This window comes from Schistocerca americana, chromosome 3, assembly GCF_021461395.2.
Source record: "Schistocerca americana isolate TAMUIC-IGC-003095 chromosome 3, iqSchAmer2.1, whole genome shotgun sequence".
In the NCBI taxonomy this organism is placed as follows: domain Eukaryota; kingdom Metazoa; phylum Arthropoda; class Insecta; order Orthoptera; family Acrididae; genus Schistocerca; species Schistocerca americana.
Window position 1 is genome coordinate 539,374,737 of NC_060121.1, and position 27,041 is coordinate 539,401,777.

General features: G+C 38.5%; 1 protein-coding gene across 2 annotated transcripts in view; it reads left to right on the forward strand.

Moving 5' to 3' along the window:
- Window positions 1-5,759: 5,759 nt before the first annotated feature.
- The window catches only part of LOC124605327 (1-phosphatidylinositol 3-phosphate 5-kinase), a 364,356-nt gene continuing 343,074 nt past the window's right edge, over window positions 5,760-27,041 (forward strand). For both annotated transcript variants that reach the window (XM_047136933.1, XM_047136934.1), the window contains exon 1: window positions 5,760-6,038. In XM_047136933.1, coding sequence (XP_046992889.1) covers window positions 5,924-6,038 — 115 coding nt within the window. In that variant the 5' untranslated portion in view covers window positions 5,760-5,923. The remainder of the gene's footprint in view (window positions 6,039-27,041) is intronic.

A 27,041-nucleotide genomic window follows, 5' to 3' on the forward strand; every position in this document is an offset into this window, starting at 1 on the left:
GAACTAGATGGGGTCGCTATCTTTACCTGAAAAAGTGGAAGCCATTTTACAGATTACTCAACCAAATTCTGCTAGATAATTATGTCGCTTCCTAGACATGCCCAGCTTCTACCGTCGACGTCCGCCACACTCAGATGAAGTACAATAACTGCTGATCACTGCATTCACTGGGTTGAAAATCAAGAGCAACTCACGAATTCAGTGGATGGATGCCATGAATGCTGGCTTTGAAGAGGCAAAACAGACCATAGTGGATGCAGCACCTCTCACACATTCCGAACTGGATCCACCCCTTGCATTAGTTGTGGACACAAGCCAAATAGCTATTGATGCACCGTTACAACTGCTCCACGAGGACGAATGGCAGCCACTGTCTTTTTACTCACACAAACTATCTCCATCACAGCAAAAGTGAAGCACATATGATAGGAAACTTCTCGCTATCTGCGAGACTGTTAAGAATTTTCGACCACAACTGGAAGCTAGAGTTTTTTCTATTTTCACAGATCATAAACTGCACATTGCACATTGCATTTCAATAAAACAATAACAACATAACCAACTGGTATTCATCACTCAGCTCAGCATGGACATCAGACACTCTTCGGGAATCGACAACATGTTGGCTGACTGTCTTTTCCCTGCCGACAGCATCTCAAGTGCCATCGATTTCGCTTGATCTGCCAATGAACAAAAGACTCATCAGAAACTTCAGAACCTTAGGATACATCAGCACCCTTGGAATCGCGGTTAGTCGATGTTCCTAGTATGGATATCAAACTTTACTGTGATCTCTCAATTGGAAAATCTCGTCCATTATTGCCCATCACATTCTGCAGATGCGCCTTTGACAGCTTGCTTAAGTTTTTTTCATCCTGGCATGAGACCAACATTCAGCCTAGTCTCACAGCAAGTTGTTTGGCCTAGAAACCAAAAAGACTGTCAAGGAAGGACTTGTACTTGTGTCAAATGCCAACAAAGCAAAGCTTCCTGCCATGTGGACTAGCCAATGGGGAGCTTTCCATACCCAACTATGCAATTTGCCAACGTTTGTATCAGTGTCATAGGACCATTACCTCACTGAATGGACAACATTAGATTTTCAGTGTGACTGATCATTTTACTTGCTGGCCAGAAGTAGTGCAAGTTGATGATATCTCTACAGTTACCTTAGAGAATTAGTACTTGATTCAAACTGGATTTCTCGATTGGGGTGCCTGCTACATGTCACAACAGACCCTGGCTGCCAGTTCAAATCTGTCTTGCTTATTAAGCTCAACAAATTCTGCAGCACTGTTCACCACAAGGCCAAAATTTATACCATCTAAAAAAAAAAAATAAAAATGTAAATGTTGTGTGACTAGGGCCTCCCGTCAGGTAGACCGTTCTCCGGGTGCAAATCTTTCGATTTGACACCATTTTGGCGACTGGCGCGTCGACGGGGATAAAATGATGATGATTAGGACAAAAGAACACCCAGTCCCTGAGCGGAGAAAGTATCTAACCCAGGCGGGAATTGAACCCAAGCTCTTAGGATTGACATTCTGTCACACTGACCACTTTTTTTTTTTGTCATCTCATTTTGTTCGTTATAGTTCGTTGCATTTATTCGTGGCGGACGTCCCCTGATGCCTTTTGAAGTTCATTATTGATACATTCACTCAGTTTTTTTTATTACCGACAGCAGCTAACTGTCTGACCAAACACTCTGAGCTACCGTGCCGGCACCACTCAGCTACCAGGGGCAGACAGTTACCGTCTGGCGGTTAACGATATGATAGAATACTGGCACCGTTCTCTAAAGGCAGTGCTGATGTGTCATGAAACAAATTGGACTCCAGCTCTAACAATGGTTTTACCTGCGCTTAGCAGCACTTACGTACCAGACCTAGGTTCCTTATAGTTTACAGTCAAGCACTGTGTCTTCCAGGAGACTTTGTAGATGCACAGTCCTTCCTGCGTTCTAACCACACTTACTGAAATTTCGTTTGTCAGTTGAGGGAAAACATTTGACGGATTCGCCCTTGCCAACCTTCACTACATGACACACCTCCCAGCAACGTACACCATGAACTGGGTACATGTACACACATCAGACTTTGTACATATGGTGTCAAACCCTCACTTTAATCACTGTACACAGGTTCACACACTGCCATAGAAAGGAGCACTCTGGACATATCTCTACTGAACTTGTTAGACCTGTGTATGTTTTCCAAGATGTACTACTGACTGATTTACCAGTTAGTTAGTTAGTTAGTTATGTGTTCCATTGATGAATAGCACGGAAAAACCGTTATGATGTGGAACGTGTAAAATGCACAAGAAATGCGCACAGGGAACAAGTTTTTTTTATGTTATAGTGTTATACCTAAATATTTCTATTATCTATCCCATTCCAGATTTATTTACTCATATTCAAGAATTCATCTATGGTGTACAAGGAGGCATGATTTCAATCTGTTTTTGAAAGTATTACTGCTGTCTGTCAGACATTTTATTTCGTCTGGTAATTCATCAAAAAGTTTTCTAGCAGCATATTTAACCTCTTTCTGTGCCAAAGATTGGTTAAGTAAAGGATAGTGTAGTTCTTTCTTTTTTCTGGTATTGTAATCTTGAATGTCGCTGTTGATTTTAAACTGGTCCATGTTGTTGAGAAAAAATTTCATTACTGAGTAAATGTACTGTGAAGCAGTTGTAAGAATTCCTAACCTTTTAAACAGATGCCTTCAAGATGTGCGACTATGAACCTCACAGATTATTCTAACCACTTTCTTTTGAGCAGTGAATACTTTTTGCCTAAGTGTTGAATTGCCCCAGAATATTATTCCGTATGACATCAGAGAGTGGAAGTAGGCAAAATATGTTAGCTTACTAATTTCTACATCCTCAAAATTGGCAATCATTCTGGTTGCAAAAGTTGCTGAACCTAGTCGCTTCAGGAGATCTAAAATATGACTTTTCCAATTAAAACTCTCATCTAACTTAGTATGCTCTACCCTGGATACTGACTTCTTTCTATGTGTTATGTTTATTGAAGGAATTATACTTTTTGCAGCAGAAAATTGGATGTACAATGTTTTTTCAAAGTTCAGAGCAAGCCCATTCGCAGAAAACCAATTAGTAACTTTTCCAAAGATCTTATTTGTATCATTTTCTATTGGACTTCCTTTTACTGGATTAATAATTATGCTTGTATCATCAGCAAACCGTGTCAGTTCAGCATCTTGTATCACGTAACAAGGGAGGTCATTCACATACATCAAGAACAGGAGGGGACCCATGATCGAACCTTGTGGAACACCTTATGTAATTTCACCCCAGTTAGATGAAGTGGCAAACTCCTTTGAATCACTTGAAGCACATAGAGAGACTTTTTGGTTCCTGTTCTGTAGATATGACTTAAACCACTCATATGCTGTTCCATTTATACCATAGAATTGTAATTTCTCTAACCTAATGCCATGGTTCACACAATCAAATGCTTTGGATAAGTCACAGAATATTCCTACTGGTGACATTTAACTATTTAAAGACTCTATTATGTGGACAGTCAAATTGTATATTGCTGTCTCAGTGGAACAGCATTTTTGAAATCCGAATTGTGATTTACTAAGTATCCTATTACTGTTCCGATGGCTAACCACTCTTGAGTACATTACTTTCTCGAAGAGTTTTGAAAATCCTGTAAGCAAGGATGCTGGCCGGTAATTATTGACATCTGTGGTTTCCCCCTTTTTGTAGAGAGGCCTGACAATGGCATATTTTCACCTATCTGGAAAAATACCCTGAGTCAGTGATGTATTACATATGTGACTCAAAACATCAGCTGTAACTGCTCCACATTGTTTTAATAACTTATTAGAGATGTCATCTACTCCAACAGAACATTTATTTTTCAAAGATTTTAATAATTATCTTATTTCAGAAGAGGTTGTTAGATGAAACTAAATCTGAATAAATTTTTTCAGAACTGGCTTTTTCTTTTGAACTATTCTCACCAATTTTTTCTCCTACACGTAAGAAGTGATTGTTAAATACATTGGCTACTTGCGTACTGTTGGTTAAGATGGTCTCATTCTCTTTAACAGTAATGCTCCCTACCCCAGTGGTTACTTTTCCTGTCTCGCTTCTAACAACATTCCATATTGATTTTATTTTATTACCAGAGTTGTTAATTTCTTCTCTAACATACATATTTCTTGATTTCCTTACAACTTTTCTAAGTATGTTACAAAAATTTTTATAGTATAAAACTACTTCTGGATCTTTGCTAGTTCTTGCTGTCTCATAAAGTTTCCTTTTTCTTTCTGAAGACACTTTAATACCTTTAGTAATCCAAGGTTTCTTAGAAACGATTGTGGTGTTATATTTAGTAATTTTCTTTGGAAAACAATGTTCAAAAAGGGATATAAATTTATCAAGAAATATGCTGCATTTATCATTAGCAATTGGCTCATTATATACATCTTCCCAGTTAACATTTCCTAAACTTTCTCTGAAGTGATCTGTAGATACCGGGCTGAGCACCCTCACACTTTTACTTAATGGTTTCTGAAGTGTACAGCCTGTTAGGTTTTGTAAGTTAATCAGTTGTGCATCATGGTCACATAATCCATTTACCACATGGAAAGCTTGTGTTTGTTGTACACCCTCTTGCTCTACAAATACATTATCTATTAGAGTACTGTTGTCCTGAGCTATGGCTCCAACGTTCTTTGCAGTGACACCACCCACACCATCCACCATAAATTATCTTCCAGAAGTTTGTTGCGATCAGGATGAGATGTGCGTTTCCATGCACGCTTTCTGAGATTACTGGCCACTTTGTGCAGTGTTATGTTGCATGTGTTTGTTAACATCATGGCTGTCAAAACATTTTTCGCTCCAGCTGGCAGAGGCACTGTTTTATTATAATTCTTAGACTGGTTACCTATTGTTGTTCAGAGAGATTATTTTTATTTCCTTGGTTATGCACTAAATATTCATGTATTCTCGAAAGAAGATTCTACATGTATGTAAAAATTCTCCAAAGCAGGAGGTTTCCATTCAGTTTCCTTCCCTGTGCCAAGCAATTAAGTGTTTGTTCAATCTCTTGTTTGAGAGTTTGTATTTTGTGCGGCAGCCAGACTAGACCTAGACATGTGCAATGTAAAAGGCTGGACGGCAGATACAGAAGTCCACCCAACAATTTTAGTCATGGGCAAGGCAGACAAATGGAATCGGACTCTGCACTAACTTTCCCGATACTATCTGAAGGAACAAATTCAAGAATGAGATCGTGAAATTCGTAGATTACGTGAAGGAAGCAATTCGTCTGCTTATGTAGATGTTTTCTATTGAAGTATTGCAATATTATGATTAAGTGAGCAACAGTTAGTCCATGCCGTAAGATTTATGATCTAAAATGAGTCACTAATCCTTGCTCATGTACAGATCAGTAGAAATGTTTTGACAAATTAAACCATGGCGATCTGTGCAGACGAGAGGAATTTTGTGGCACGCTGCAGTTCTATACTGAAAGACCGCAGTTCTAAATCGTGATAGTGTAGAGATCACTGGATATAGTCCACGGAGAATAATCATCTGATCCCAGACACACCTTCTGATGTCTTCGGTTGTCATCGTGAGGCGTCTGCTCACTGGGATGTCTCGATGACGAACCTGTCTCAGGCGACATGTGTACACTGATGAACTGCATTAGATATTTGATATCATCTTTGGAAAATAATCATCATCGTTGGTAGTGTTTTGAAACAGTGCGGGTGTGCGTGTTAAATGTCAAACTAGTGAAATGTACTTAATGTTTCCTTTATGTGTGCTGTGGATGACACGTAACAAGAGAGATGTAAAGCGGTTCGCGATTTTTTCATAAAGCGAATACTGATAAATGTGACTCGTTCTTCTGCGTAACTCGGCAACAATGAATAAAAACTTAGAGTCACCGTCGAAACTTACGGAATTTGCACCTCTCAGCCCAGAAACAGGTCAACCTGGAGTTAGTGTATTCCTATCCAAACTATTTAAATTCAGTCGAAGTAAGTAACTTCTATTGGAAGTACGTGTTAATTTGTTGGAGTTTGTGAACTTGTCTTAATGGGAACTGCAACAAGTACAGTACATTCCATGTTACCGTAAGTTTACCGCAAGTAAATTGAGTGATAACATGTTTCCAGTTACCAGCATAGTATTGTTGCTATCATTCCAGATATCTCGAATCAAACGACAAGTTAACATGCTACCCGACGCAACAACACTAACGTAAGATAAGTAACATCTACTTCCGATGCGTGTTTAATGTCAGAGCGACAGATTGGCAAACAATACACTTTTAATATTTACGACACTGAGGAGAAATATGTCTTAACGTCGAGCTACAGCTCATTTTAATAAACTGAACAACGAATGACAGTCTTCATTCATTTTTTAAATTACAACCAACTCGTACTTCGTGAAATCCATCGTAACTGTGGCCTTACATTAACAGGTACCTAAAGCTTTTGTTTACTACGATCTCTTCTTTTAATCTCAGCACACGCTGTTAAAGAAAACAACATGGTATTATCTCACAAACCCTCTAAAACGATGTCTCCAAAAATTTATACATTAAATAAAACAAGATTTTAATTTCAACTAAACATCAGCTTTTCTTACAGTCTTTGAAAAGCAACATTTTGAAGAGTTTTTATTATGTCAGCAAGTTGTTCTTGAGTTTGATAGTAGGCCTATTATGTGTTGAACCGTCCATATTTCACTTTAACACTGATCAAATGATACTTCATATCAGTGTGCTTGCTTCGTGGCATTTGTCTTATTTTATCATAGCTGTTGTTTGTTAGTTATCCACACAAAGTGTCATTTTCATTCTTTTATTCGGAAATTGTTCAATGAAAGCGTTCAAAATCTTCGTCTCTTGATAACACTGAGCATCGGATGTGTGTTTTGCTTCAATAGTTGATAGTGCGCGCACACGCACACACTATTTCTTGCAGCACCAAGCGATTGGAGCGTTATTGTACAAAAATATATATCCCATAGTACTTTTTCTGTTTCTCTTGTCACTTGCAAAATGTGCATCAAAATCTGCCACTATTTCTTGTTCTTGTGTTTCTGATGAGTAGAGTAGTCGACTCCCTCTTGTTGAATTTGGATACATATCTTAATGTTCTCTTCTGATTATGGGTGTCTATTTGACTTAGATCACTCATTGATCGCGTTGGCAGTTCACAGCATATGCCCAGTTGGCTAAAGTTATGTATTGGACTCCCCCCTCCCTCCTCCTCCCCGTCCATTCAAATCTTGGTTGTGGTGATTGTGATAAACTGATCTGTGATATACTCAGAGGTCTAGGTTAGGTTGGAAGGTGACAATTTGGTTGTGAGCTGCTGAAGCCAATGAAGATGAAAGTAGAATACCTGGTTGCAGTGATAAACTGACCAGTAGTGAAGTTTAATGTTTAATGTTTACATCCATGCCATATTGAAAAATGCAAGAGCGGTCCAATATGTAACTTTTTATCTCCCAGTCCAGCCTTGTTTTACATGTTAAATACAATAAACTGCCCATTGATTCACAGCATGGAAAGTCTGATTTTGCAGCATTGATTTCTTCAATTTCTCACTTTGGCGAAACTGGAATTGTTACAATTTTTGATTTTTCCATTCTGTACCTTTTCACAAGTTATTTATCATGTTCTTCTTGATAAATATAGGTATCTTCTGTTGTTCTTTTGATTTCAAGTCCAAGATACAATGTTGGTTTTTTGCAAGTTCTAATGTCAAATGTTTTCTTCAGTTTTTGCAGAAGATTTTTCATTTCATAGGTGTCTTTTCCAAGCAGAGTCCCCATCATCAGCACGTAAGCCTATGACATGATACATTTTCTTCTCAGTATCTGATTTATAACCACATTGGTCAGATCTCAGCTGAAAGAGTTTTTCATTCTTATGAAACTTTTTTGGTTTCTTATTCCATTGCAGAGGAGCTTGTTTCAATCCCTACAGTGGCTTTTTGAATGGGCAAATTTCCTAGGGTGCTTTGTATCTTTCCAAAACTTCCATGAAAACTAGTTCTTCCAGATCTTCGTTAAGAAAATGTCAAAATTATCAAATCTTCTTGAGCAGCAACTGCAAATATGAATCTTAGGGAATTAGTTGTACCTTGTACTTTATATTATTCTTTTCCTTGAAAATCCATTTTTCTGTAATTATTTCTTATCCACCAGAGTCGAGGTAGGCCTATATCAAAATTAAATGAAGTAAATGTTAAGCGACAATGAAATAATCTTGCTGATAGAATTTACTTCATTTTAGTTTTTACTTTACCTAATTTATTTGTGCTACATTGCAGAGAATATGAAAAACAAAACTGTCACTCACATTACAGAAAAAAGACATAGGAAACGTCTTCTTAAACATATTCAAATATTTCTGCTCATGAATCAGCTTAGACATATGACTTTTTTTGTCTTCCATGGTCACTATGAAAAACAAATTAATTAAATATACTTTTTTTTAAATATTCCTTGTGAAATAAGCAGAATTGTTTCATATGTGCTACGGAAATACGGAAGCGTCCGATCCCGCCCGTCTGCTTTGACCCATGACGTCACAAATATGGCGGAAACAAAAAAACACACACACACTTTCCACAAGAAGCCTAATGACACTAACGGGACAAGCGCGGGAAATGGGGTGTTTTGGGTGGGGGGCAAACTAAATATAAACAAATTTAGACGCCTTGCGTAGCTACAACGTGTAAGTGAAGACAGCCATGCATGAATACCCACCCACCTCCCCAGGGGTCGTAACCCCTGCAACCCATAGAAGATAAATATGCTTCAGTAGCTGATTAGTGTTTTTTGTTTTGAAAAAAAAAAAAAAATCTCACGGGATAGAATGAACAGATCAGAGAGATAAATATAATAAACTAAAACAGAAATTGGAGGAAACAGATAATTAAAATAAGTAATAAGTGTTTTTAAATTTAAAAAAGAATCTCACGAGATAGAACGAACAGGTCAGAAAAGTAAATAAAATAAGATAAAACAGAACTGGAGACAGCCACACTCAAACCAAACTCCAAGCCGTCATGACGTCACACACGACAACACCCTTACGTCATGGGTCAAAGCCGACGCGTGGGATCGGACGCTTCTGTCGACCCATGTGCTACTCTTACGTCTTGTGCCACTCACATTGCATAATAAAAAAAACTGATGGAAATGCAGCTATTGTTTGCTTTTACAACCAGCATAATAAAAAGTAATGAAGAGAAGAAACAGTAATAGGGGCTACTTAAAGTTCCATCTATGGTGGTATCCAAGCCCACAGCAACCAAATTAAATGGTATCAACTTTAACATCAAACCTATAATTAATTATATTGCCCCTGCATTCCAGTCCGGGATCTGGAAATTTGCACCTAATCTGCTCATTATTTACAAATAATGTGTCTCCATTATTCACAGTGAAGTGTGATCCTTTTAGAAATGTAAGCTTCTATTCTCTTGATCATCAAAAGAAGATTGGCAGATTATTGTGTAACGAAACACACTGTAGCTCCACAAGGGTATACTTGGTTGTAGGGTACTGCCTGTCTGCTTTGACCCGTACTGGTAACATATTTGGGCTGTGCAATGATGTATTGTGTGATGTAATTGAGCCGCGGTGTGTATTTATTTGGAGTGTAAGTGATGTATTGTTGTGAAGGATGCAGTGTATGGAGACTATATTGTTGTAGAGGATGCGGTGTATGGAGAGGTGGTGTGATCTAGTGGTTTATGTTGTTGGCCTCTTGGTCTAGTGTTGAGCTGTATAGGTTAACTGGAGATTGGGATACGGGTTTTGTAGTTGTGGGGGGGGGGGGGATGTTATTGATATCCTGATGAAGGTCTGAGTTATATTGGTATCCTGGTGTAGGATTGACCTATACATGTTAACTGGAGATTGTGATACTGGCTTTTGCAGTTGTGGAGGAGTGGGGGGATTAGCCTCAGGCTACTTTCTGCCTCTGCACTGTTGTGCATTTTATAAACCTTCATGTACATATTTTATTTATCTAACTGATTAAGGTAATTAGCCCTCTAGTCTATACAGTCTGCATTTTCTCACCCCATTTTCATTTTTGCCTCCCCCCTCCTCCTTTAGTTCGGGAATACTGAAGTGTCTGGTTCCACCCATCTGCTTTGACCCATGACGTCATCAATATGGCAGATATGGCTATCCTAAGCATCTCCAATATGGCGCCTATGATATCACTATATATACACGGCAACAAACACAAAAATATGTATAAATAAGACAATAACATCTCCCTCCAAAAATACAATCAAACTATTGGGGCAACCATGGGAAATTGGTGGTTTTAGGGAAGGGACAAACTAAATATAACAGTACAAAAAAACACACCATGATCCCAAAACACACAAGATGACAAACAAAAAAATAAAAAATAAAAATTACAAAATCTACAGGAATCGGACACTTTCCTTACATACATACGCATACATACATACATACATACATTAATCCTTGTTCCATAGATCATGAATACGACATTTCGTAATGATGTGGAATTTGTCACATTAACATAAGTTTTCTTTACACAAAATAATTAATTAATTAATTAATTTTTTCTTTTTTTTTACAGTTACTACTTCATATCTAAGAATTCATCTATTGAGTAGGAGGTGTTGTCATTGAGAAATTCTTTTAATTTGCTTTTAAATGTTGGTTGGCTATCTGTCAGACTTTTAATACTATTTGGCAAATGACCAATGATTTTTGTGGCAGCATAATTCACCCCTTTCTGTGCCAAAGTGAGATTTAATCCAGAATAGTCACTATCATCCTTTCTTCTAGTGTTATAGCTATGCAATTTGCTGTTATTTTTGAATTGGGATGGGTTATTAATGACAAATTTCATAAGTGAATATATGTATTGCGAAGGTACTGTGAATATCCTGAGTTCCTTAAGTAAATGTCTGAAAGGTGATCTTGGGTGGGCTCCGGCATATTATTCTCATTACATGCTTTTGTGCAATGAATACTTTCTCTCTTAATGATGAATTTCCCCAAAATATGATGCCATATGAAAGCAGTGAATGAAAATAGGCATAGTAGGCTAATTTACTGATGTGTTTATCACCAAAATTTGCAATAAACCTAATAGCATAAGTAGCTAAACCTAACCATCGATGTGTTTCTTCCAAATCAGTTTCTCATCAATGCACACACCCAGAAATTCTGAGTATTCTACCTTAGCAACAGAGTTCCATTCATAGTCTATATTTATCAATGGTGTTATGTCATTTGCTGTACAGAATTGTATAAACTGTGTTTTCTCAAAATTTAGTGAGAGTCCATTTGCAGAGAACCACTCAATAATTTTCTGAAAGACATTATTTGCAATTTCCTCAGCTGATTTTTGCTTCTTGGGTGTAATTACTATACTTGAGTCATCAGCAAAAAGAACTAACTTTGCATCTTCATGAATATAGAGTGGCAAGTCTTTAATATATATTAAGAACAACAAGGGACCCAAGACTGAACCCTGTTGGACACCATTCTTGATACCTCCCCAGTTAGAGGACTCTGCTGGTTTTTGTAGACTATCTGTACTGTTAATTTCAACCTTCTGCATTTTTCCAGCTAAGTATGAGTTAAACCATTTGTGCTCTGTCCCACTCATACCACAATACTTAAGCTTATCTAGAAGAATGTCATGATTCACACAATCAAAAGCCTTTGAGAGATCACAAAATATCCCAATGGGTGATGTTCGGTTATTCATTGGATTTAATATTTGATCACTGAAAGCAAATATAGCATTTTCTGTTGAAAAGCCTTTCTGAAAACCAAATTGACATTTTGTTAGTACTTCATTTTGACAAATATGTGATGCTGCTGTTGAATACAGTACTTTTTTCAAGAATTTTAGATAAAGCTGTCAGGAGTGAGATTCGACAGTAGTTGTTAGCATCAGGTCAATCCCCTTTTTTATGCAGTGGCTTAACAATAGCACATTTCAGTCTATCTGGAAAAATTCCGTGTTTCGGTGAGCTACTACATATGTGGCTGAGAATCCTACTTATTTGTTGGGAACAAGCTTTTAGTGCTGTTGGAAATGCCATCAATTCCTTGTGAGCTTTTACATTTGAGTGAATTTATTATTTTCCTAATTTCAGTAGGAGAGGTGGGTTGAATCAGTTTTATCAAATTGCATAGGTACTGCCTCTTCCATATACTGCCGTGCATTTTCTAATGAATAGCTGGAACCTATTTTCTCTACAACACTTAAAAAATGATATAGGTCAACGGCAGCTAACAATACCAAAATACTAACGCCGACAGCAAAAATTACGAAAATTGGAATCAGACATTTCCCTTGGCCACAGCTGATGGTACCAAAACACATATACCTACATATAAAAATACGAATCGGTCATTTCTCTTGACCTATACAGGTCAACTATAACTACTGATACAAAAAACCAACACCAACTACGAAAAACAAAACCAAAACCACAACACCCCAAAAGTTAAAAACTCAAACATCCAACACACCCAGCTCAAACTCCACGCTGTAATGACATTACGCACCACAACACCCTAATGTCATGGGTCAAAGCAGACGGGTGGAATTGGCTGCTTCTGTTGACCCTTTAATTCTACTCATTATTATGACTTTTCTTGTTGTATTCTTCGGTGACCAGTTGTTGGTTTTAGCTGCCTAGTTTTTATCTCATTTTAACTATCTGGCTAAAGTCATTGTCATGCATATTTTCAACCATGATGACATGATCACAGCCCCTGAGGCTGATAGTTCTCTTTTTCTCATTTCATATCTTTTTATATGTACCTTGTTATGATGGAGAGCCTAAAGAACTGTGACATGAATGAAGTTATACATTATTTAAGAAGTGAAGGTAACAACTTACCAATCAGTAGGGATGCTGAGCTATTGAAAGGAATACAAACAAGAATGAGAACTCTGATAGATTTTGACAAAATACTTTTCCGCTTGGGAGTGGGGAGAGCCAGCCTTTACGTACTTCCAACAGCTTTGTCAGTAATGCTCACGATGTCAGAGCAGCAGGTGTGCCCCTCCACTGTGCAACACATAATTATAAAATTTCTTGCTTGTGAAGGAGTTCAAGTGATGGAAAATGTCCAGAAATTGACTGCACAGTTTATTGATCAAATATTGTCAAGGATGCATATGTTTCTCTGGCATAGAGTGTTCAAGGAAGGGTAAGAACATGTGGAAAATCAGCAACATGATTACGTCTTTAGACTAGCATTACAGGCGGAAACATTCATGCACCTCGAGACATTCCTGAAATTGATCAGTGGGTGATATTATCAAAAATTGCAGAGCAGGTAGGAATAAGTTATGGTAGCTGTTGATTGATCATCGCAAATGATCTACAGTTCCAGATTGACCCCTTGCCTTTTGGCCAAAAATCAGATGTTGAGATATTTGGAGGTCTCTCAGAGGCTTATAGCAAGGTTTGCAAAAGAAGGTGATGCATTTTTGAGTTGGATCTTCACCTGCAACAAAACTTGGGTCCAGTGCTGCATACTACTGCAAGCTGTTGAAGGTGAGGGATGCGTATTTCCACAAAAGACTTGGAACCAATTCAATAGGTCATCCTCCTCCACGACAGTGCGAGACCCCATGCTGCAGTTCGGACAGTCTTCAGATCACCGGACATGTGCTGGACCATAAGAGCATGGAGGAATTCATGCGCAGTTGGCTCCTGACAACCAGCTCCACTCTACAAGGCTGTAAATTATGACTGCCCTTTTTTTCAGTAAATGCATTTTTAAACAAATAATACCATATTTATATTTGATTCGCCCATATACAAAATTATAACAATTCTCCCTAAGCAAGACAGCATCTTGGCAGCTCTTAAGCATTCTCATTATGGTGCTGGAATAGATTCCTAACTGTTACAGAAAATTACACTGCATCTTCTTACACAGATTATCCTTCTGAAATAAAATAACTACTTAGCATGTTCCTCAGCAACAGAGGAAGAAAGATGATCATTATATGCGAAGGTAGACTTTTCTGGCATGTACTGCTGACGAAATCTTCTTGGTCTTCCATCCTGGTGGTTACGCTGTAATTCTGCGACATTTCATTCCCACACCTATCATCATATATACAAGTTAGTTCCTCCCCACACTAGTGAACAATAGTGATTTCAGTGACATACTGAAGCAAAGTCTCAAAAATCTCCATGTTTTCCTTATGTACACATTGTGTTGAGCGAACTGAAACATACTTAAGTAAGACTAATCCGAGGAATGGCAACTGACTAGGGGACCAAAACTATTTGTCATCACCAATTTCATCCAAATTTATGGTATATGTAGGGCTTGGTCAGAAATAAAAGTAACAATAGTGGGATCTCCATATGCCCAAGCATTTAGAAAATATAGCGTTTTTGGTGCGGGGTCGATTGGAGGCATTAGCTATTTATGTTAGTGTAGTTTCCAGGCGGCAGTGGTTGGCGAAGCAGAAAGAGTACATAAAGGTAATCCGAGGATCATGGTGTCAAGTCTGTTTGCGGAATATTTTTATTTTCAGTTTTAAAGTTACTTACACAGCAAATAAAATGAAATGATGTTCAGTGTATTGTATTTATTAATATTTTCATAAAAAGTGCTAGCTTGAAAGGCAAAGGAAAAATTTGGGATTGCAAATAAATTTCCAGGAAGGGATTCACAAGAACCTTGTATGCAGAATTAGATACTTCTATTATTGTACAATTAAAGATTTGCACTTGCTGGTGTTATATTCATAATAAAAACAGAGGAAGCAGTAATTTCGTTGGTATCTTGCACACATTATAAATGTCACATTTTTGGAATTACATGAGTGTTTTAAAGCATCTACAGGGGGAAAAAACCCTTGGTTCTCTCTCATTGCACGGTTTGGCTGCAAACCACTCATAATGCCTCATTTGGCCAGATGTTGGAGAGAATAACTGGTGTTACTGGTTGTATTTATTTTTATGTAGTGTTCTTGGGGGGGTTATTCTTTTTCTCCTTCAATGACATAAGAACAGTAATGAAGCATTTTGATCAAATTCCTTAGCTGGCAATAAAACTAGACATCACAGGGTGGCATTTGCCTCCGAAGTCCGCTTGAGGGTCAAAATGAAAGTAACAGAATATGAAGGCCTTAAGTCCTGTACGCTTTGATTACAATCCCTTCTTGGAACGTTATATGTACCATGCTTGTGGACACTGCAAGTGCAATCTTTTTGTGGCAATTTATTTGCAATACCAGATTTTCATTTGCCTTTCCTTTTCATGCCGTTCATGAAATTATTAATAAATACAATATACTGAGCAATATATTGGTTTATGTGTAGTGTAATTAACATAAAAATTGAAAATAAAAAATAAGCTTCTGCACATTGTCTAAATTCCTCCATAATAGCAAATATTTTCCACATCATTCTCAGGATACTATTCCTCCAATTACTTTCTGAATTTCTCTGTTACTTGTAACATTTTTGTTTGTCAGAACTTGTTTATACTTAACTGTACTTTACAGTAGTACTCAACATAAATAGCAACACAGTTTCTTCACTAATTAATTGTTTAGTAATCATTAATGCAATGTCCCTCACACCTCATTCCTGTAATCATCCGCTGGCTGAGAGACTGCAGCAATGGGAAAGTGACCGATTTTGTGACATTTTATGAGTTCTTGACCAAGAGTGAATTGTACAGTTTCATCTGTGTTTTGATAGTTTGGTTTTTAAATTTCTGCATATTAATTTAATATTTGATAAACACAGTTCTTACATTTTCATTTGTGTCAGAAAGTAACCGATTTCGGTCATTTTTCAAGTTCCTAACCAGGAGCGAATTATTTAATTTGCATGTGTGCTTTGTTAGTTTAGTTTTTGAATCTTTGTGTTTTAATCTGTTTTATTAGAAACAGTTCTTGTATCCCTGTCAGTGTCTACAGTATCTACATCTACATCTACATTGATACTCCGCAAGCCACCCAACGGTGTGTGGCGGAGGGCACTTTACGTGCCACTGTCATTACCTCCCTTTCCTGTTCCAGTCGCGTATGGTTCGCGGGAAGAACGACTGTCTGAAAGCCTCCGTGCGCGCTCTAATCTCTCTAATTTTACATTCGTGATCTCCTCGGGAAGTATAAGTAGGGGGAAGCAATATATTCGATACCTCATCCAGAAACGCACCCTCTCGAAACCTGGCGAGCAAGCTACACCGCGATGCAGAGCGCCTCTCTTGCAGAGTCTGCCACTTGAGTTTATTAAACATCTCCGTAACGCTATCACGGTTACCAAATAACCCAGTGACGAAACGCGCCGCTCTTCTTTGGATCTTCTCTATCTCCTCCGTCAACCCGACCTGGTACGGATCCCACACTGATGAGCAATACTCAAGTATAGGTCGAACGAGTGTTTTGTAAGCCACCTCCTTTGTTGATGGACTACATTTTCTAAGCACTCTCCCAATGAATCTCAACCTGGTACCCGCCTTACCAACAATTAGTTTTATATGATCATTCCACTTCAAATCGTTCCGTACGCATACTCCCAGATATTTTACAGAAGTAACTGCTACCAGTGTTTGTTCCGCTATCATATAATCATACAATAAAGGATCCTTCTTTCTATGTATTCGCAATACATTACATTTGTCTATGTTAAGGGTCAGTTGCCACTCCCTGCACCAAGTGCCTATCCGCTGCAGATCTTCCTGTATTTCGCTACAATTTTCTAATGCAGCAACTTCTCTGTATACTACAGCATCATCCGCGAAAAGCCGCATGGAACTTCCGACACTATCTACTAAGTCATTTATATATATTGTGAAAAGCAATGGTCCCATAACACTCCCCTGTGGCACGCCAGAGGTTACTTTAACGTCTGTAGACGTCTCTCCATTGATAACAACATGCTGTGTTCTGTTTGCTAAAAACTCTTCAATCCAGCCACACAGCTGGTCTGATATTCCGTAGGCTCTTACTTTGCTTATCAGGCGACAGTGCGGAACTGTATCGAACGCCTTCCGGAAGTCAAGAAAAATAGCATCTACCTGGGAGCCTGTATCTAATATTTTCTGGGTCTCATGAACAAATAAGGCGAGTTGGGTCTCACACGATCGCTGTTTCCGGAATCCATGTTGATTCCTACATAGTAGATTCTGGGTTTCCAGAAATGACATGATACGCGAGCAAAAAACATGTTCTAAAATTCTACAAGAGATCGACGTAAGAGATATAGGTCTATAGTTTTGCGCATCTGCTCGACGACCCTTCTTGAAGACTGGGACTATCTGTGCTCTTTTCCAATCATTTGGAACCCTCCGTTCCTCTAGAGACTTGCGGTACACGGCTGTTAGAAGGGGGGCTAGTTCTTTCGCGTACTCTGTGTAGAATCGAATTGGTATCCCGTCAGGTCCAGTGGACTTTCCTCTATTGAGTGATTCCAGTTGCTTTTCTATTCCTTGGACACTTATTTCGATGTCAGCCATTTTTTCGTTTGTGCGAGGATTTAGAGAAGGAACTGCAGTGCGGTCTTCCTCTGTGAAACAGCTTTGGAAAAAGGTGTTTAGTATTTCAGCTTTACGCGAGTCATCCTCTGTTTCAATGCCATCATCACCCCGTAGTGTCTGGATATGCTGTTTCGAGCCACTTACTGATTTAACGTAAGACCAGAACTTCCTAGGATTTTCTGTCAAGTCGGTACATAGAATTTTACTTTCGAATTCAATGAACGCTTCACGCATAGCCCTCCTTACGCTAACTTTGACATCGTTTAGCTTCTGTTTGTCTGAGAGGTTTTGGCTGCGTTTAAACTTGGAGTGGAGCTCTCTTTGCTTTCGCAGTAGTTTCCTAACTTCGTTGTTGTACCACAGTGGGTTTTTCCCGTCCCTCACAGTTTTACTCGGCACGTACCTGTCTAAAACGCATTTTACGATTGCCTTGAACTTTTTCCATAAACACTCAACATTGTCAGTGTCGGAACAGAAATTTTCGTTTTGATCTGTTAGGTAGTCTGAAATCTGCCTTCTATTACTCTTGCTAAACAGATAAACCTTCCTCCCTTTTTTTATATTCCTATTTACTTCCATATTCAGGGATGCTGCAACGGCCTTATGATCACTGATTCCCTGCTCTGTACATACAGATTCGAAAAGTTCGGGTCTGTTTGTTATCAGTAGGTCCAATATGTTATCTCCACGAGTCGGTTCTCTGTTTAATTGCTCGAGGTAATTTTCGGATAGTGCACTCAGTATAATGTCACTCGATGCTCTGTCCCTACCACCCGTCCTAAACATCTGAGTGTCCCAGTCTATATCTGGTAAATTGAAATCTCCACCTAAGACTATAACATGCTGAGAAAATTTATGTGAAATGTATTCCAAATTTTCTCTCAGTTGTTCTGCCACTAATGCTGCTGAGTCGGGAGGTCGGTAAAAGGAGCCAATTATTAACCTAGTTCGGTTGTTTAGTGTAACCTCCACCCATAATAATTCACAGGAACTATCCACTTCTACTTCACTACAGGATAAACTACTACTAACAGCGATGAACACTCCACCACCGGTTGCATGCAATCTATCCTTTCTAAACACCGTCTGTACCTTTGTAAAAATTTCGGCAGAATTTATCTCTGGCTTAAGCCAGCTTTCTGTACCTATAACGATTTCAGTAGAGTTAAATCTCACATGTTGATGGTCATTTGTTTGTCTGTGTAGTGTAGTTTTCCACAGTCTTTAGTATGGATGGGGACTGCGATTACTGTGTGTGGATGCAAGATAAGTTGGTGACTCTCCATGCTCAGCTCCATGTTGTGTTGGTGACACTTCGCTCTCAGCTCCTGGCTGTGTTGGCTTTGGTTACACAGCTTGAGGCTGCAGTGGATGGGCATCATTGTTGTGGATTGGCCGTGGGGATCCATCGGACATTGAGGACGACCTATGAGTCCGCCAATCAGTCAATACAAGTGGCCAGCCCAGTTACTGCTCGCATTGAGGTTGAATCCTTGCCCGTGGTCGAGTGAAAGATCACCTAGGGCAATGGCAGGCTGTGAAAGATTTCTCAGGGAACTGAACATAGGGTGTCCCCACTTAGTGTGACAAACAGGTTCTGTGTGCTATCTGTGGCTAAAAATGTTCCTTTGCCAGATGCCGTTACTTGTCCTGTTTCAGAGGAAACCTCTCAGCCTACAAGATCTGCATAGTCATAGACAGTGGGATTATTGGTAGCTGGGAGCTCCAATGTTAGGCATGAACTTCAATGTGAGATGCTTATAACAATTTCTACAATGAAACCTGGCAGAAAACCCAAAGAGATTCTGGTTGTACATTAAGTATGCTAGCGGCAAGACACTTTTGTAAAGACATCGTCACTACTGCTGTGGAGACTGAGTTGCCACTGTCACGGTGGGCCGAGCTTATGGATTCGTGAAATGGCTTCTGAGGCAGCACACCTCTAAGACAATTTCTCCCTGCCATTATTACACCGCTATGCCGCAGGGTCACATAACAGGATAGGAGAATGAAGGTACTTAGTAACAAAGTCACACAAATGAGGTAAAAGGTTTACTTATCTTTGTGACTAGTTGAATGATTAAGTCTGCAACAATGCATGTAATATAAAAAAAAAGGCCCTCAATGGCTAAGTGCCAATAATTGTAGGTAAACTTCACAGGATATAGCAATGCAATTTACCACAACTATCTGTTCACTTCTAAGAGTTCACTAAATGATGATCCCTGCCTAAGTTAATCCTGGATGATGATCTGTTACGAAGCGGGTGAAAGCTGCTCTTCTGCCCTCCGAGTACGCTTCTGACCATTGTCATCTGGTAATTGGCGGATTGTACTAGTCCAACAGTTGTCCAAGGCGAAGTCAATATCTTCATCCTCAGTGCCAACCCATGGTGCTGGTGGAACTCGCACAACTGGAAAGTCTCTATGGCACTGGTACCAGCTCACATCTTTGCTCCTGTGTTGCTTTTTCCCAGGCCGTGTCTTGTTTGGACGACACAACAGGCACAATCAATGCCTTCTCTGCACGCTGCAATGAAAATACTATTGATGACAGTGCTGCTAAAGCTGAGTTACTAAATGCAGCCTTTCAGAATTCAAATGAAGAACAGCTGTCAGCATGAGTAACTTAAAAGTGGATTTCATTGGAGTAGTGAAGCAACTTAGATCACTTAATAAAAGCCCAGACTGTATACCAATTAGATTCCTTTCAGAGCGTGCTGATGCAATATCTTCTTAACAATCATATAAACCACTTGCTTGATGAAAGATCTGTACTCAAAGACTGGAAAGTTTCAATATGCAAGAAACGCAATAGCAGTAATCCAGTAAATTAAAGGCCTATAACATTAATGTCGATGTGCAGCAGGATTTTGGAGCATGTATTGTGTTTGGACATTATGAAATAAATCAAAGAGAAAGATCTGTTGACTCATTGTCAACATGGATTTAGAAAACATTGTTTGTGTGAAACACAACTAGCTCTTTACATACTCGAAGTGTTGAGTGTTATCGACAAGGGATTTCAAATTGATTTCACATTTCTAGATTCCCAGAAGGCGTTGACACTGTAACTCACAAGTGGTTTGTAATCCAATTGTGTGCTTATGGAATATCATCTCAGTCATGTGACTGGATTAGTGGTTTTCTGTCAGAGAGGTCACACTTCATAATTATCGAGTAAAATGGAAGTGTTTTCTGGTATTCCACAAGTTCCTTATCTGTATAAACAATTTAGGAGACAATCTGAGCAGCCATCTTAGGTTGTTTGCAGACGATACTGCCAATTATCATCTAGTAAAGGCATCAGAAGATCAAAACTTATTTCACGATGATCTAGATAAGATATTTGTATGGTGCAAAAATTGGCAGTTGACCCTAAATAATGAAAAGTATGAGGTCATCCATATGAGTACTAAAAGGAATCTGTCAAACTTCAGTTACATGATATATCAGTCAAATCTAAAGCCATAAATTAAGCTAAGTGCCTATTAATTACAATTACGAACAACTTAAATTGGAAAGAGTACACAGAAAATGTTTTGCGGAAGGTGAACCCAAGACTGTTTTATTGACAGAAAACATAGAAGATGCAACAGACCTGCTAAAGACACTGCCTGTTCTGTGTTTGTTCATCCTAATTTTAGAATATTGCTGCATGGTGTGGAATCTTTACCAGATAGGATTAATGGAATATATTGAGAAAGTTCCAAGAAGAGCAGCATGTTTTGTATTATTGAGAAATAGGAGAGAGAGTGTTGTAGACATCATCAAAACTAAAGCATTTCTCATTGCGGTGGGTTCTTCTCACAGAATTTCAGTTACCAACTTTCCTCTTTGAATGTGAAAATATTTTGCTGAGACCTACCTGTGTAGGGAGAAACAATCATCAAAATAAGGGAAACCAGAACTTGTACAGAAAGATATGGGTGTTTGTTTTTCCCACACACTTTTTGAGTGTGTAATAACAGAGAATTATTGTGAAGGTGGTTCGATGAACCCTCTGCCAATGACTTGAGGGTGATTTGCAGCTCGGTCACATCTCCTGTGACTGCATCATGTGAAAACAGTGCATCAGTATCCCATTTCATCAAACTTCATTACAGACAAAACATTCTCAACATCATTGGAAGTGCATTTTCAGTTTTACTTTATCATAGTCATAACAAGAATATACACTTACTTTGCAACATTTACATTACATTATATGGTCTGACTTTACACAGAATTTCACACTTCTTTCACAACCTAACATTTTCTTCAAGGTATGAATGGGATAACCAGTACAAACTGTTCTACTAACATCATTTCACATGTCTTGTTTCCAGTATAAAATCCGCAATATATCCATTCTATCAAAAGAATGACCTTCATCCATTGTATTTTTTTCCTGTGTGTTTTATATACCAACATTTGAGCATACAAAATAGTATTGTAGCATCCGATACACCGCCTATGTTGCTATACAGATGATACAAAACATCATATTTTTCACTTTTGCCAGAGACATTAGAAATCAGAAAACATGTGAAATTACTTTCAAAGGTTAAAGTTTTATTTTCATCAGTTAGGTATAATGTTTGCAAATTCTTTAATAAGTGTGAGATCATAATGAATGAAATCGTGTAAACTGCAAAATAATTAAACTCATGACTGCAAACTAACAAAGAGTGGATAGTAATGGCAGTAAGATAGAGCTATGATGGACTGACAGGATAACGGAAGAAAGATAGAGCACAGAAAATGAAAACAGAAAAAGAACTACAACAGCTCAAGCACTGTGCTTGCCAAGCACATAACATACAAAGTGTGCAAATCCCTTTGAGGGTTTAGACAAAATAAACCTTCAGCATTTTTCAAAATGAAATATCATACTGCTACACAATAAGCATAAAATAATTCACTTCAGCTCCTACCAAATTACAAAATACAGCATAATTATTGTATCTAAAGTCATCATAATGCATAAGATTACCAGGCATAAAATCCTACATAGTAGAGTCGGTAAGTAAATCATATTTTCTAGCATAATGCATAAGAAAGACGAAAGCACATAATAGGCACAGCACAACAATAATCCTACTGCAAAATAGACAAAATCCCCAAATAATCAACAGGTAGTCTTTGTACAGCACAGATCATAGTATAAACCACAACAGAGCAAGATTATAAGATCATAAGTTCATAAGCTGTCTCCACTGGAGACAAATTTCTGTGCTTTTTTTACATTATACATCATTTGGTACCATCTCCATCACAATCTGATAACTATATACAATCCTAAGTTAATAGTTTACAGTCAGTCTCATCATTAAATCAAGCAAATGCAAACTTTTTAACATTGAACAGAAACAAATACAACTCTGCTTTCACATACTTAAGTTAGTGTGTCCCTTGATGTTATTGACATGTCAAAAATTCAAATTTTCTCATCATAATAAACTGTTTCACGCAGATATACATATTTTAATACCGTACCACTAATTTCTGTCCAGTTACTTTTAAATGTTTATAGTATTTGTTCAGGAGTCAAAATGCAGTAGTTTACAAAATTTAGATATTCTTTCTCAAACAGTTTCTTTATACACAATAGATATTGAATAGTTTTTTGTGCTTTAAGTTTGAAAATTTATCTGCTCTTGACAACCCAAATACAACACTTTCACTTTTCTCTGGCAGGTACATGTCTTTTAAAACAAGGAAACAGATTATCTCATCATCAGCATAATCTGCTTGATTTGATTAATTTTGACAGGGAGGCTAAAACAGCTTTGGTCTAACCTGCCAATGCCCGCACCGAAACAGAGTTTATTGTGCGGTATTGCTCCCTGTATATCTAGTAAAGCCAGCCAGTGCCCTTAGATAGTGCAAGGAGTCCCTTTACCAGTTTTTTGTTAGATACAATTTTTTCAGGTCTAATTGTCGTGAAAATTCGGTATCTCTTGCTCTCCAATGCCATGCATTCGAAGATTAAGTGTGATGCAGTTTCTTTACACTCATCACAGATGCTACATGTAGGGTCTTCTTCCATTATACCCATTGTATGTGGGTGTTTTTTGAAGTTCACATGGCCGGTCATCAGTCCAGTCATGAGTTTAATCTCTTTCCTGTTCAATCCAGGATTACAGAGCTTCTTTTAAAACACGGCTTAGGCTTCATTACCTTATGATGTTTTTGTTTATTGACCCTGGTACAGTATTCTACATGCTGTTTCCCAAACCAGTTCCATAGTTCTAGTTCGATCATAGTGTTGGTGATTGTCAGGACAGGTTCCAGTCCAATGAATGGAGTCATTGCCCCCATCCTGGCCAATCTGTCAGCTTGTTCATTGCCACAGATCCCAGAGTGACCAGGGACCCACACTAGGTTTACCCTGTTGCTTCCCTCTAGGTCCACCAGAGCCCTGTGCCATTCTGCAACAATCTTAGATCTCGTTGCAAGAGCTGCCAATGATATAAGGGCTGCCTGGCTGTCTGAATATATGTAGATGCTATGGTCTTTGTAGCACCTATGCATATTCTCCTCCACATATGCCCTGATTGTAGTAATTTCAACTTGGAATACCGAGGACAGTTTTCCTAGAGAGATGATGCCCTCAAGTCTTGGCTGAATCCCCTTCCATCCCTGCCCCAGTGCCTTGGTCTGATTTTGACCCATCAGTGAACCAAACAATGTTCCCCATATGGTGTCAAACTGTTTTTTCCCACTGCTTCCAATTATTATAATGTAAGGCTTGTTAAAGCAGTTGGGAGTTATTATTAGGGCTCGGATTTTAATTACCTAAAAAACAGTGAAATATGCAATCATTTATGACCTAAAACTTACATAAATATGACCTTAGAAAATAAAATATGACTTAATAGAAGTTTATTTAAAGCATTCTTGTTTGTTTATTTAATTTTTTATTCACCATAAAGCAATACAAAATTCACTTCTCAAAATATTGTAAGTATAGTTCTTTCTTTCTGTAAGGTTTGTGGCTAATTTGCACTTATTTTTTGAATATCTGAATGTCTTATTTTCTAAACACAAAGTACAGTGAAAAGATCATCTATCGAAACAGTAAAACAATGTTTTTATTTCTACATAGTATTTAAAGTGTTTCACATTATTTAATACTGTGTGTCAATCTTTAGTATCTGCAAAGTTGCACTGGATCACAAGGTGCATTTTCAGGTTTTCCATTGTCAAAGATCTACGGTTGTCGCTGAGGATAATTTAGTACCTGGAAAAGCTCCTCTCCACTTCACAAGCCTTCACTGGAGCGTATTTGAAGGCAGCCAGGTCACTGGAGTTCAGCTTTGTTTCAGTATCTTCAAATGTTGCGGCATCCCCTGAAAGACTGCCACTAATTTTCCACAGTGTAGAATATCCAGGATTCCATTGGAGAACGCTTTGCAATTTGGTTTTCACTTTATCAGCCACATGACCACAAGCTCAACCTAACTCACTCTGCACATGTTGCACAATACTCAGCGCCTCACATAGCGGAGTGCCAGCAGCTTCCAGTCGTTTGATGGCTTCTGATATCACTGAAAAATTGGTGTTGATGTATGCCAAGTTTCGAGGCAATGTATCTGTAATAACTTCTTTCACAATTTTGATAGCACTTGATTCATCGCTATCAAGCTCACAGAAGATTGTCTTTATTTGGGTGTAGTTGGTGCAGTAATACTCAGCAGCATTAAGCCAAGAACCCCATCATGTAAGAACAGGTTTAGGTGGGAGGGGTGTTGAAGGCGCTTGTTCCTTGAATTTGTGCACCTGTAGCGGAGCCTTCACATGGAGTTTCTTGCCACAGGAAATTAATTTGTCCATGTCAGGGTAATTTGATCGCACCTCTTCGGCAACTCTGTGCAACGCAAGTGGCCTACACCATACAGGGGTAGAGAATCTGAAGCCTTTTGGCTGCTTTAGTCATATATGAAGCACCATCTGTTACAAGCAGCAAAAGTTATCTCTTTTCGCACCATCCAGCCACAGTAGCTTCAGAGAGTTGTCAAACAAAATAGCAATCGTTGAATTGTTTACTCTGTCAAGAGCTTCACACATTAGTAGGAACATATCTCCAGGGCCATCAACTTTTAGAACACTAACAACAACATTTGCAGTATATCACCCACTAATATCTGTAGTTTCATCTATTGACAGCCAGATCTTTTGCTCAGCAATAGTAATTCGTATTTTGTTGAGCACATCATTGTAGCATACGGATAAATAGTTCTTTCTCAGTGTAGATTCATCTGGAACTGGATGTGTTGTGTACTTCTATGAGAACAGTCTGCAGCGTGGATTCTTCAGCTTTTCCAATGACATGTTGCAGGACACCATCATCTCACACAAATCCTTGCAGAATGATTGCACGGTTGACGATTGACCTGTCTGTTCAAATAACGTTGTTTGCCTGCTGTTATTTTCAGCACTTCGTTTCACACAGCTGCTGTGTTTAGTGGTATTACAGTGTTGTTGCGCATTAAAACGCTTTTCTGCACTAACTTTAACTTCACCATTTACAAAATAATATTTTTCCATCAGTGCTAAAGAACTTCTCTCCAAATTCTCGAACACATCCTCATAACTTCACGCTGTTGGAGCACTTTGCTTTAGGCGTGTTGAACAAGGCAAAGGCTGTATTAAAACTAGTTACTGGGAACACCTGTGCGGCTGTGAGGATTGTTATGGCAGAAGCCGCCTTTGTTGGCCCTGAGAGCGTTCTGTCGACTCTGCACAACAATGTTTTATGTTCGCGAAACGACTGTTGTGGTACACCAATTTTCTGCTACAGTCCTGAGAAATAAAGCTGTGTACTAATTTATCTGTTATCTTTCATAATAGCACGTTAAACATTGTCTCATGAGCAACATATTCATTTTCTTATTCGTGTGTCCCGTAAGATACGAAAAAACGGTATATGCATTTTTGGCAAAAGTTGATGGAAATATGACCTATTATTTTAAAAGTTAGCCTCAATATGACCCATTACTAAAATTTGTTGAAATATGACTTTATATGCACAATCAAAATACATTTTTCGACACTAAAATGCCTAGATTTGTGTATAAATTGTTCTAAAATTCACCCTATAGTTCAGAAAAAAATATGACTTGTCATTAAAATCTGGGCCCTAGTTATTATATAGTTGGCCAGCATTTCCCCAACCATTCCTGTATTTACCTCACTCACTATTTTAGTGTGTGATTCTGGATATCCCAATGAGATCCAGTATTTACCAGTTTTAAGTCTGTATGCACCAGCTGCTGCCTCCATCTTGATCTGCAGGTGCAGTGGAGGCATGGCCAGCATGGCTTCCATCCCAGCAGTTGGTGTACTGCTAATTCCGCCTGTTATGGCTGAGCATACAAGTCTCTGCACCGTAGCAAGCTCCTTAGCTGCAACCTGCTGTTCTACCTTCTTCCACCGCACTATGGCCCCATAGGAAATCCTTGATCTAACCACTGTGGTGTATATCCAGTAATACCTCTGGGG